At 39.9% G+C, this 12,591-nt stretch overlaps 1 protein-coding gene across 1 annotated transcript; it reads left to right on the top strand.

Annotated features, from left to right (window-relative positions):
• The first annotated feature begins 2,682 nt into the window (after window positions 1-2,682).
• LOC139467763 (ficolin-2-like) lies at window positions 2,683-4,867 on the top strand. The gene is made up of 3 exons (XM_071249270.1): window positions 2,683-2,785; window positions 3,500-3,621; window positions 4,511-4,867. Exons 1-3 carry the CDS (start codon window positions 2,683-2,685, stop codon window positions 4,865-4,867), a joined length of 582 nt encoding a protein of 193 aa, XP_071105371.1.
• Window positions 4,868-12,591: the final 7,724 nt, after the last annotated feature.

Here is a 12,591-nt window from a genome sequence, read left to right as displayed (position 1 = left end):
TAGATTTATTAAGATCACGAATAAACGATGTGGACCCACAGACGGACTTGTGTTGTCAAAAGGAGAAATGTCTGTGATACTTTAATAACAAAACTACCCCATTGCACTGTCACGATCAGTGTTAATTCTTGCGTTCTATTTGAAAACCCTGGACGACCCAGGTGAACCTGCGTTGACAAAGGCATAACCCAAGTGAACCTTGGTTGACCACCTGTTAGCTCATGTTAGCTGATTTGCGTCGTATTTTGGATGGCCGACATGTAAGTTGCCAACACCTACTGAACCCTTGGGTACTCCCGTTAGCTGCCTCCAAGTGAAGGCATCTATTTATTGATTTAGTCACGAATAAAATAATTTTAATGTAATTACTTAACAAGATGTTGATGCCGCTTTTTTATGGATAGCAACTTCTTTTATTCTTTGTACCTGATGTAAAACCCTAGCTATTGTGCTGTTGCATGGTTGGACAGGTGACTTCAAACGTAGACCTTTGAGAATTATCTTGTTATCTCTGCAGCCGAGTAGAAAGGTAAAGTTTTTGTTGGTCCTGATGTTCTGGGTGATGCTGTTGTACTGATTGATGTCATGTCACCTATAGACTCATCTCCATGTTGATGTCGAATAAAGTCTCTGATAGGCATTTAGAAGTTAGGAGAACATGAATACATGACGCATTCTATGGATGCCACCTTCTTCTATTCTTTGTATTAATGATAATTCTATCCATTTTAGCTATCAAGCTGAATAAGATATCTTTATGAAAATGGTAAAATTAGAATCAGGAAAATGACATCTGATTGTTCTCTTCCAGATTAAGGACAACACGTTTGGCCATCGTTCTATTTGTACACCTCTCTGTGTCCGTTTATGGGTATTTGCCTAGCAAGAACTACGCAAAGGTTCGCTCATGCGTTGATCCATCCGCTACAACAGGCATTGGCAAGACTTCCTCAACATACGAGAGTAACGTGACGTGTGCGTTAGCGTGCTCATCGCATCCGTTATGCAATTCCTTCAGCTTCAAGACAGATGGACATAAAGGGACATGCTACTTGAACCATATCGTTGTGGCTGAAGAAGGATGCTCGAACGAATTTACACATTTCAAGATACTAAATGTAAATCAAAGTTGTATTGCTGTCACTAAGTTCAAATATGACATGGCCTAAAATGAAATAAGCTATATCTTTTCTTTAAAATCCTAATAAAATTGTACTACTGATACTGATTGATGAACTAGGACAGATGAAGCTATAAAAATATTGTACCTGGCCCGAAATTTGAAGAGTCATTTTCGTTTTATTCTGGAAACCTAAGTGAGGAGTTTCAGAGGAGGACAACACAAATGTAGACACGCGTTCCTCCTATTAAATATCAGTGAGGTCATGTCAATAACTATCACACAGATATATGTGATTTCAACGACCGGCACTAAGGACATTCACTGTCTTGTTTATATTGGTTACAGGGTATCAACTCACAATGCAATGGCCATGGCGACTTTAACACAAGCAGCAGTGCCTGTCGCTGTTACGATAGTTATATCGGTGACGCCTGTGGTAAACTTGCTGAAGGTACTGTTTACGCATATTTATTGATTTCTCTTGATTTCAAAAAGGGGAGAAGTTGGATTATACATATAGAATATCTCAAGTGCCTGCAGATATCAACTATAATACACAAATCGATGTGCAAGACTTGCATATGGGTCTTCTTCTTTCGTTGACGAGTGTTGATATATTTGAGTGAGTCAGTGAGTGAGTGAGTGAGTTGGGTTTAACGCCGCTTTTAACAGTATTACAGTTATATCGCGGCGTGTCAGCTTAATGTGGGAGGAAAGCCCGAAGTGATGCAGGTCTCAGACGTTTACCCACGAGCGCGGGTATGGTGCTGACAAACCTAGAAACATAATCGGGTCGAACCGGGATTCGAACCCACAATCATAGGTGTCTGTCGTGCCCAAGGGAGGCAACTTTACACAGCGAATCGCGGCGCCTTAGACGACTGGGCCACCCGTTTGATTTCAGATGGGGAATAAGAGAACGAATATGGAACGAATAAAAAGAAAATATACCAGGTGACTTAATTTTATGACCACGTTGATACTTTAGTCCAATAAATCAATAAGAGCACTCGCAAATGTGTGTGTGTGTGTGTGTGTGTGTGTGTGTGTGTGTGTGTGTAGGTGGCTACTTGTACTAGTCCGGACTTGATCCGATTTTATTATATAGTGCTAGACCACTGAGACACCATGCCGCAGTTTAAAATGGATAGTCCACTCAGACACAGTATACAGCCCCGGAGCCGTTTAATCCTAGTTATATCCCTTTACTGCTGAGCGCTGAGGCAGGGCAACAAGGGGTACCATGTCTTGACGTATGTTTGTGTGACACGCCCGGGGATCGAACCATCTACCTTCCGCTCTCCGGGCATATGCTCTTTCCACTGGGCCACGGAGGCGGTCCGTACACAGATAACGTACTAACCTCCTATAATATATCGTATTATTATGAATTATTATTCCTTCGTTATCAAGAGAAGATGTTTTTTTCAGATTGCAGTGAGGCATTCTCTGGGGGTCAATACAGTAACGAAAAGGGAGTCTTCTACGTTCAGCCTTCATCGCTGCATCCACCTTTCCTTGCGTTCTGTTACATGCTTTGGCTGGGCAGAACATACGTCATGTGGAAGGCAAATTACGTCCCTTTTGTAGACTTCCACCGAAATTGGTACGACTATAAACACGGATTCGGTGACCTCGAACAAGCATCAAACACCCGAACTGGTAATTGGCCTAATTCCATTTTCTTTTATTTCTAAGAACTATAGTATAAACTATATCGTAAGTATGTACACTTTAAAATACAAAATGCAGCAAAGAGGGTTGAGGTGATCCTGGCGCAGTGAATGTGGCTTCTTTCAGAAAATGCTGCCTAGTCGAACCCACCCAGAACTTTTCGGAGATTGTGAAGACTCCCCAACACTGCAGCCTTCTGATTGTCAGATTGGTGTTGGAATTGATATTTGGAAATTGATAGGAATTTATGAAAGGGTTCAAAGAAGGAATAGGATACACTATTTCTTGTATTTAATTGGAAGATCCAGTGTCATATATATTGGTAACCTCAGACTATGTCTCAACTAACCTAAATTCTCAGTTTCATCAAAATACTGTGATACAATCTGAATAAAATGAGATTTTGACATATGTAGTATATTCCATATCGTCTGCCATCATCAATTATTGGCCAAATATATTGAGTATGAAGTAAATGAAGTGTGTATTGAGACAGGGATGTGAGAAAGACGAGTGATGGAGGGGCCATTCGTACGTACTTTGTCGTGTTTGTAAGTGGATCGCGCTGCTAGAATATCGTTTGTTAGATTTGGAATGCAACTTTTAAATAACAGTTACAACAAAGTAGTTTCAGACTTCAGTATCAGTTGGTTGATTTGCGATAGGAATGTGAATGTGATGAGAACTGTGATTTGAATACAGGTAATTTTTGGATCGGCAACGAGTTGCTGCATTACGTCACCAACAACCGGCGTCACGCTCTGATCGTTGAAGCCAAGTACAATGGACAACCGTTCAAGCAGTATCAGTATTACGGATTTGTGGTAAGTTTATGAAGAGAGAGAGAGAGAGAGAGAGAGAGAGAGAGAGAGAGAGAGAGAGAGAGAGAGAGAGAGAGAGAGAGAGAGAGAGAGAGAGAGAGAGAGAGAGAGAGATTTTATGCCGTATTTAGCAATATTACCAGAAATGTGCTTCACACATTGTACCCATGTAGAGAATCGAACCCAGGTCTTCGGCGTCACGAGCAAACACTTCAACAACTAGGCTAACCAACTGCCCCTAGTAGAAGAATGAAACGGTTTTAAATTCAAAATGCTAGTGAAGAAAGAAGCGGTTTGAATTTATAACTGTAAATAGAGTACTTTGTAATATGACTTCAGGTATTCATGCTTGTTACAAGAGGAGACCTGGTGTCATCACTCATTGCAGTGATCCATTGATATAATAAGAAAAGAAAATACATTTCACCAACATTTTCCCTTTCACGCCCAATGGAATCCTATTTTCTGGCGTTGAAGTTTTATATTTGCTGTATATACGCTATTAATATTATAAAACAACAACATTTATTACCATTGCTCGACATCAGAATTCAGTTCGTTATGTCCTTCTTGATATCAGACGTTGCGCAGGTTACAATGTCATATTAAGTCACAGTGCTAGGCTGTTCAGTGTTAGTGTAACATGCCGTGATGGTCATGTCCTTGCAATCCAAAGCACACATGTAATTTGTTGTTTAAAACCGCACATACCGCACATGGTAATATACCAGCATAGCTGTAACGGGTAGAAAATGACCGGTACAGATATGAAATATAGGAAAACCATCTTATATCCAGATTAAACAGAAGATTTCATGTTCTTTGTGTACAAAGCAAATTGGATCAATGAGTTTGTCTTTTGCGTTCAAGATAGTTCTAATGTCATCTTCAGGTAAAAGGTGAAGACGAAGGTTACGCATTCACCTTTGAATTTGGAGGCCCACATGACAAAAACGTGCTTGGCGATGGGCTGACGCTGGCTAATGGGACCAAGTTTTCCACCTACGACGTTGACAACGACCTCAGCGTTGACAACTGCGCAGAGATTCACCAGTCAGGGTGGTGGTTCACGACATGCGGGGGCTACAACCCCACAGGACAACCGCAGCCTCCATCTGATACATATATGTCATTTGATCCTCTCGCTCTTTCTTGGCCAGTTCCTGGAAATTATTCACCGATGTCTTTAGAAATGTTTCTAACACATGGCCTGCCGGAAGTGTTCCGAACTTCAGGAGTGGATGATTGATTGCATATGGTTCAACGCTGCTTGAAATATACTACTCAAAAGAAGTTAAGGAACATCCAATTCTTTCAAATGGCTACAGCTAATCTCTCATGCCATGACAGATTAATTCGATAGTCACATGTAATAATTGTGTGTTCCTTAACTTCTTTTGAGTAGTATATTAATTCAGTCATACAACCATATTGAAAAACGTTTTATGGCCATTACTAGGTCATATTCATACAAAATGTCATGACATTTGATATGTTTGTAGTTTCCAGTAGGGCTTGGTGTATGTGTTCCGCCTTTTTAGATAGTTTATGTACTGACATTAATTTAACCTTTGTACTTCGACCACACCGAATGCTGAAACCTATGGACATTACTCAGCCTTTTCCTTTGTAAATGTAATGACAGATGGCATGTGTAATTGGTAGGGTGGCTTCACACATATTTCTCAGTTTATCGTGTGTATTTACCTTTGCACTTTGACATTGCTCTTCGATTTTCTATAACTGTATTTCCTCGTACTGTCAACACTATCTCCCCAGAAACAGTGACCAATAAAACTGAAACTTCCCTTTCTCGTTCCCACGTATGATAAAACCTGACTTTGTTTAAGAGGTTGAATACGATGTTCAGTAGAAAGGAAAGCTATTCGTGGCCAGACTCAAACATTTGGTACATGTGTAGATTGTAGTGGGGCTCAACGTATATATTCCGTATTTTAAGTTTTTACCTAGGTTTGGCCTCTGTATTTTGACCATAGTGCAGGCTGAAACTTCCTATGGTCTATATTGAAACCTTTTCTTTCAAAATGTAATGCAATTTGGTGTAGCTGGGAGTGGGTGTTATGCGTTCTGCTTTTCGCGATGTTTTACATTTTGATAATCTATTTTGTATCTGCAGTGTTACCATGCTCATGCATTCTCTCAAAATGTATTTTCCCAATAGGCCAATAATTATCACGGCAAGTGATACGAGTAACACAGATAAGCTTCACCCAATGTGTCTATATGGAGGTATTGGAAGAAGAATGTACTTTTTCAATGGTGTAATTATACTTTGCGCCCCATATTTCTGACCTGTATAACGAGAGTGGCGCTACTTTGCCGTTTAATATTGCACAAGCTGTAGAAAGGGATACATGTATATTTTGCTTGAACAAATAATAAATAACGGTAATTGCTTTTGATGTTTGCGATTGTAATTGTTTGCACGCCATTGACCACGCTAATTTTATAATTCAGATGATTCATAATAGGTAACAATGTTTAAAGGGAGAAAAAATTAATTAAAGAAGAAATTATCTGATTTGACAGCAGTCGTGCACAGCCGCCATGGGAAACTTGGTAATATGCAGCGGAATAACTTCGGCTGCATTTGTTAAAAGCCGAAAGTGTTCGGATGCTGATACTGTCGGTTCCAATAGGGGCTGTGTGTTAGTGCTAATGAGAAACTGCTATTACGACGATAGTTACTGCATTTATATCGCATACTCCTTCGTATTTGGTAGCTATACACACGATATCGCTTACATTAATTCCGATAATGCTTCTTTTCATTTAAATAAATTGGAGGGCATGCTGAGAGCGCTTTTCGTTGACGAAATCAGATTCTGCTTATTCCATGATGATTGTCGTACTTGGGTTAACCATTGTCGAGGGTCGTGGGAGGCGATTCGGGAAGTGCATCCATATGGTGGCGGTGGGGTAGTGGTTTTGATTTCCTGGCAGCACACAACGTCGCCGTTTTTCAATGGTCAGTTCACTCTCCGGACTAAAACCCCATTGAACACTTGGGATCATCTGGATCGTCAGAGCAGGAGGCATCCTCATCAACCATAGAACCGTCAACAGTTGGAAGCAGCACTGAGGGATAACTGGCAACGGATTCCCAATAACGTCATCAGGCGGCTGACGACGTCGATGTGACGACGAGTCGGGGCGTGCATTGGTGCTCGCGGTGATCATATTCGCTGTTGAGAATTCTGGTATCGGCGAACCAACGCAAGTTGATCGTGACAATACCTTCTTCGCCCTGCTCATTACCGTGGACTGTGAAAATGCGGTGATCCCTAAGACGTCATGTGCACGTCACCTGTTGTGAAATACTCATTGATATGATGCATGTAGCATCACCTATGACCTATACTTCAAATTCGAATGATTCTTTTTTTTTGTAGCCACTATCAACATGGGTGTACATTTTCTTTTCACCAGCAATTTACAATCAAGGTAACTTGAAACGTATAAATAAGACTTAAGACGTAAGCTATCAACATCTCATCTTTCTTTCTTTGAGCATCTCAAAGACGTTGTTTGATCAGGGTTACAGAATTCAAGGCCTTACTATAATTAGTGACCAAAATGATGTCCGATTGCAATTCCATATTTTGACTTGGACCATATGTTCCCACGGAGTTTCAGGTTTTACATCTGACTTGCCTTTACATGTGTTTGTGACGAGTGCCAATGGTGGGGCAGGATATGCACACCTTTCCGCGAGCACCTGGAATCATCACTAATTGATAGCGATTCATAAACACATGCCTGTGCCATAGCATAGCGTATGCTATTATCATTAACAAGACATGTAGGTTGAGGATCATTTCATTTCGCTATTATCTCCGTATATTTATGAGATGCCTTTTGGTTATGATAGGTACTATTTGAAGAACTACAAACGTTTTGCCGTGGATAGTTACCAAGCTAGTAGGGGCAAAGGTATCGAGGTTGGCATTACATGAATGTGTCGTGACAAATATACAGCGACATTTGGCATCCTTAAACGTCTAATGTAATGGTATTGGGTATAAAGGTGATTTCTGTGTGACATAAATGCATGATCTATTTCATTTATTATTCTTTATTGTTTCACGTACCTAGAACTACTTTTAAGATATCAATTTCCAAAAAATAATTTCCCGTATTTATACAACGTATCCAGTGGTTTATGCAAATAAACACGCAGAACAAATAATTAAGAGAGACCTTGGAAATGTTTAGGTTCTTAGTTTGTTTGTTTTCTATCTTGGGTTGCGAGTAAAAGAGATGTGTTTCCATTAGTGAGTTCGTGCCCGCAACAGCAGGCTTTGTCTTGTGTAATCAGTCAGGAAAACAGTATACTAATTGGGAGTCACAAACAAACATAACACTGTTATCGTCCCCAATATCGCATTTATAATTTGATTGTGTTTACAAGACACCGATCTCAATTGATTTCCTTTAAGTGTTAAGTGTTAAACAAATAGATCATACTGCCAAGACGTTATGCGTAATTACAGATATGGGTGTCGCATTTATACGTTTTTAATATCATTGATTCGGAACATTTCCTCAAGATCATAGTTCACAGACATCGACGCGCTCGTTCTGTTATACTCAAAGGGTTGAGCTGCCGTGTAGTGTTCAAGCGTCACGTCAAGGTAGGTAGGGTATATAACCCCACGGGGATGTATGAAGGTACCGCGATTGTACATGACACACCTTGATGGTTAAGGCGTGCCAGAAACCCATGATTGTGGCTTCGAATCCCGGTAACTCCTGATTATTTATTTCCGGGTTTGTTATTCCAATGGGCCACACACATGCTCGTGGGTTTCACCGAAGTGGTGAACGACTTGCATCATTTAGGGCCTTCCTCCCACATCAAACGGAAAACTGTTCAAAGCGGCATGAAATAATATTCACTTACTCGCCTTGATGGTTGTACTGTGTATGTATGGACTCCATATCCGTTTAACGACACTTCGAACTAATACATAAAGCAAATCTTGTACGGAATAAGGCATGCAAGATTGACTATAAAACGTGTTAAAAACATTCAGGAAACATTATTTCCAAGGATGTTCGCTTGTCTTCATTGTGAAGACTGTAATTGTCAAGTTGATTCTTCCAAATTTCAGGTGATCATGCCCATGTGTTTGCAGGTAATTCCACGATGAATGTGCCGGTCTCCATCATCTTCATCTGCTTAATGGCTACCTCTGCGTCTGGGCTCTTATCAAACAACATCTACAACAGAGTGGTTTCATGCTTAGACCCACTCAGTGCTAACGGTACAGGCATCGTGTCATCCAGCACCAGGGCTCATTGCGCTTTATCTTGCTCTTCGAGTCCAAGGTGCACTTCTTTCAGTTTCAAGGCAGAGGACGATGGAGGGAGTTGCTATCTCAATACCAACGTAGCATTGACAGACACAGAATGCGTAACCCCCTTTCAGACCTTCAGGTTGTACAATGTACGTAGGTTGACATTCAAACGTGTTTTTTTTTGGTTTAACGCCGTAGTAATCATATTACATCTACATGTATATCACGGCGACTTGAAGACAATCGAATCTGATACATATGAACCAGTGGCTGACATTAAGAGAAACGTCGCACGTTATCGGAGTACGATGAAACACAATGAACCAAGCCAATGATCCTGAACACCAGATCAAATGTAGTCGCCTCTTCCGACAATACAGTGTTGGTGACCTAATTCTAGCCCGGTTGCCAATGTGTATGTAGTAGATTATTAATCTACGCTGAATTGTATCCATATTACTATTCGTTAAACACACGTGCCACATTAATACCAGTTATTCCAATTGGTGAACAAATAAAGTTTTTAACGTACATTCGGTTTTGTAGGAAAAGGATCAGGTTTGCAACGGTCACGGTGTCTATCTGAAGAACAGACGTAAATGCCGTTGCCACGATGGGTATCTCGGAGACAGTTGTGAAAGACTTATGCAAGGTACGTGTAGTTGTGGCCCTGTTTGAGATCGATTGTAAGGTGAAGTTAGTATGGTTTATATATTGGTGTTTATGTCGTGTAACATTACCATTACTATTATAAACCAATTTTCTAAATGTTTCTACTATGATCATAGCTAAACTCGCCTGTATCACTCAACGATAAACACATTTCACTTTGACCCCAGGTGATTTGGAAGCCTTGTAGTTAAAACGTTGGTTCGCCACAACGAAGGCACGGGTTCGATTCCTAACATTGGTACGGGGTGCGGAGCCCATTCATGGCGACGTAAAACCCAACTGATTCACTCAAAATTGACATCTGTACAGTAAACATAACACTCGATGACAACCTTTTTCAATGATTCTTAAAACGAGATTGTATTGAATTATTAATGTAACATCTACTGAATATATGTGTATTTGTAAGGATTGATTGCTGATTGTCCATTGGAAGACATTTGGCGGCCATTTGCTCATTTGACGCATCCATGACAAGTATGATGTCTGATGACATTACCTATTTTGACATATACCATATAATACAGGACATTTACCATCCCAAAACACACAAGCGTGAATACCTTTATAATGACATTCTTCAATTCTGCACTCTAAAACTCTCTTCCCATCTCTCACAAGCATTACTTAAACATTGCAAGTCTCCTTGAATTTGCACATTAATATATATTACGTCAGAAGGTAAGTGATGTGACAGTCGGTGAGTGACAACAGTCTGGACAGTTCCAACTGCAAGCTGTTTACTTTTACAGTGGCGTATCTAAATATAACGGGGTAACAACACCTGACTCACAAATTGTTTCTACTTGACTCTCGCTAGAGTAACTGCCCTTTATGAAAGGGAAGCTACTTCAACCCTAGTCTTTGAGACGTCACGTTTGTTAATAGTCTCCCTGTCCAGTCATAACGTTACGAAGTGCAGTCATATGTACACACAGCGACAAAACGAAACAAGGTTAAAATTCGGACATGTTTTGGCCAAATCCAATTGTTTGAAAGCCGCAGATGTCTACAAGAACAGCTACATGTATCGAAACTGATCTCACTTGGCTAGTAACCTCGTTAAATTGTTTCGCAATTTTTATCTCCAAAGATGCCAAAACGTGTAAAATGCCTTAGCTGCGTCACAGTTAGACACTGATTTTCAGGATATTAGACTATTCTTTTGATAATAATAGCAATTATCCCAGCAGTTTCTCCAGATTACCTACTTAGCAATTGTTATTTACATCTCTATCCGCATACGACCCCAACGGATATCGTTTTTATCCGTTGGCTATATCCTGCCGAGAAACCTACCCATTATATATATTGTGTTGGTTTACTGGAGTGAGAACGCTTTCAATCGTGCAAGTTAATATCGTGTAGACGCCAGCTCTTGCCACCTACACAATATGAAATTCATTTCTTATAAATTCGTATTTTGAAGATCAAGGGATGTAAATTTTACTGTGATGCACATTTTAGGGGATTTAAGTTACCGGATACATTGGAATGCGTGGACCCAGTTGCTGTGTCTCTCAAAATAGGAGAAAATGCTACACAGTGTAACATCTTAATTTTGCTTTGTTTACATGTCAAACAAGTACAGTTTTTTGAGCACAACGTTTGTTTACACACTTAATTTATGTCGCTTGAGTTCATCCAGACAGTTTACATGCCTATTGGTGAAAAAGACCATTTATCATTTGATTCTAAAATGTATGAGGAATTAGGGATACATGTACGGCTGCTGAGTTTGAAATAACCGTCATAAGCAAAACGGGATTTTGTAAACAAAAAACAATATTGCTGACAATTCACTTTGATTTGGCGCTCGTGTTTGCGTATTCTCCAAAACATTCTAATCGATTCTAGTGATATCGGCGACGTTCAGTACACTAGAACTGTTCACTTATATGCTATATTTGAAAGGCAGGTCTCCAAGTAAAATTCCGATATTTTGATTTCAAAACATACACTTAATAACGTCGTAGTGGTGATTTAGTAATGTGTCAGAAATGGCGACATTTACGAAGTTCCGAATTTTCAGAGGTCATTTTCAGTAAGCTTGATTTGCCTAAAATGACAGTGGATGATAACCCAGAACAGGGGATTCACCACAGAACTGATAACTTGCAGTGTATTTGTGTGCGTGATGTATTTTGAATTTTATTTGACATATATATCCCTCTGGCATCCATTGGTTAGCGCGAATATGTTTTACTGAAACACTGTGTAATAAAAGGAATGTTCATATATTGCCCAATATGCCTCTCCTCAAGAATGTGGTAAGATGGCGATCGAGACAGCAGAATAATATTTAACCCGAGGATTCCCTATGAAAAGTAGTTTATGTAAACGTCAAAAGGTGAAGTTTATACTTTGTAAACGTAGTACATGTTAAAGCATAGTTTATGCATATTGCAAAATGAACAGGTCTCGTGAGCAGCAAATAAAACCAATCACATCGGCGGAAATCCCTTAAATTGCAAAATACGAATACATACATTCCAACTATTCCAGATTGCACGGAAGGTTCCGAGTATTATGACAAAGAAAAGGGACTCTTTTTCATCCAGCCACGTTCATCGAAGGCTATATTTCGCGTGTTCTGTAACATGATTTGGGGCGGCAGAAGCTACATGATGATTATAGAGAAGGATGGACCATATATGAACTTTACCAGAAGTTGGCAAGAATATAAGGATGGATTTGGTGTCTCCGAGTATGATGTCATTAACAAGAAAGGTATGAGTTTATCAATCTTAAATCTAATATTTATAAACATCGTTTTTTCATCAAGAAGACGAGATCGGTACGTTTATGTATGTGTTTGCCATTCCTGACGTTTTATGCAAAATTGTGTGAGTGGCGCCTGCTACCGGTGGGGCAGGACATGCTCGCCCTTTTCATGAACACCTGGTGTCATCACTGATTTCTGAGATCCATTTAAATAAGTTTAACCGGTAGGGCAGGACATGCTCGCTCTTTTCGTGAA

The sequence above is a fragment of the Haliotis cracherodii genome, unplaced genomic scaffold (assembly GCF_022045235.1).
Source record: "Haliotis cracherodii isolate W230 unplaced genomic scaffold, xgHalCrac1.p SCAF_2, whole genome shotgun sequence".
NCBI classification, from domain to species: Eukaryota; Metazoa; Mollusca; class Gastropoda; order Lepetellida; family Haliotidae; genus Haliotis; species Haliotis cracherodii.
The sequence above is the reverse complement of the archived record's forward strand: the minus strand, read 5'-3'. Positions and strand labels throughout refer to the sequence as shown.

What these genes read in the sequence shown, in the direction of transcription:
- LOC139467763 (XM_071249270.1), top strand. Translation starts at nt 2,683, where the DNA reads ATGTGGAAGGCAAATTACGTCCCTTTTGTAGACTTCCACCGAAATTGG. An exon ending in AGCATCAAACACCCGAACTG is followed by an intron (nt 2,786 to 3,499) that starts GTAATTGGCCTA and finishes ATTTGAATACAG; the next exon opens with GTAATTTTTGGATCGGCAAC. An exon ending in ATCAGTATTACGGATTTGTG is followed by an intron (nt 3,622 to 4,510) that starts GTAAGTTTATGA and finishes TGTCATCTTCAG; the next exon opens with GTAAAAGGTGAAGACGAAGG.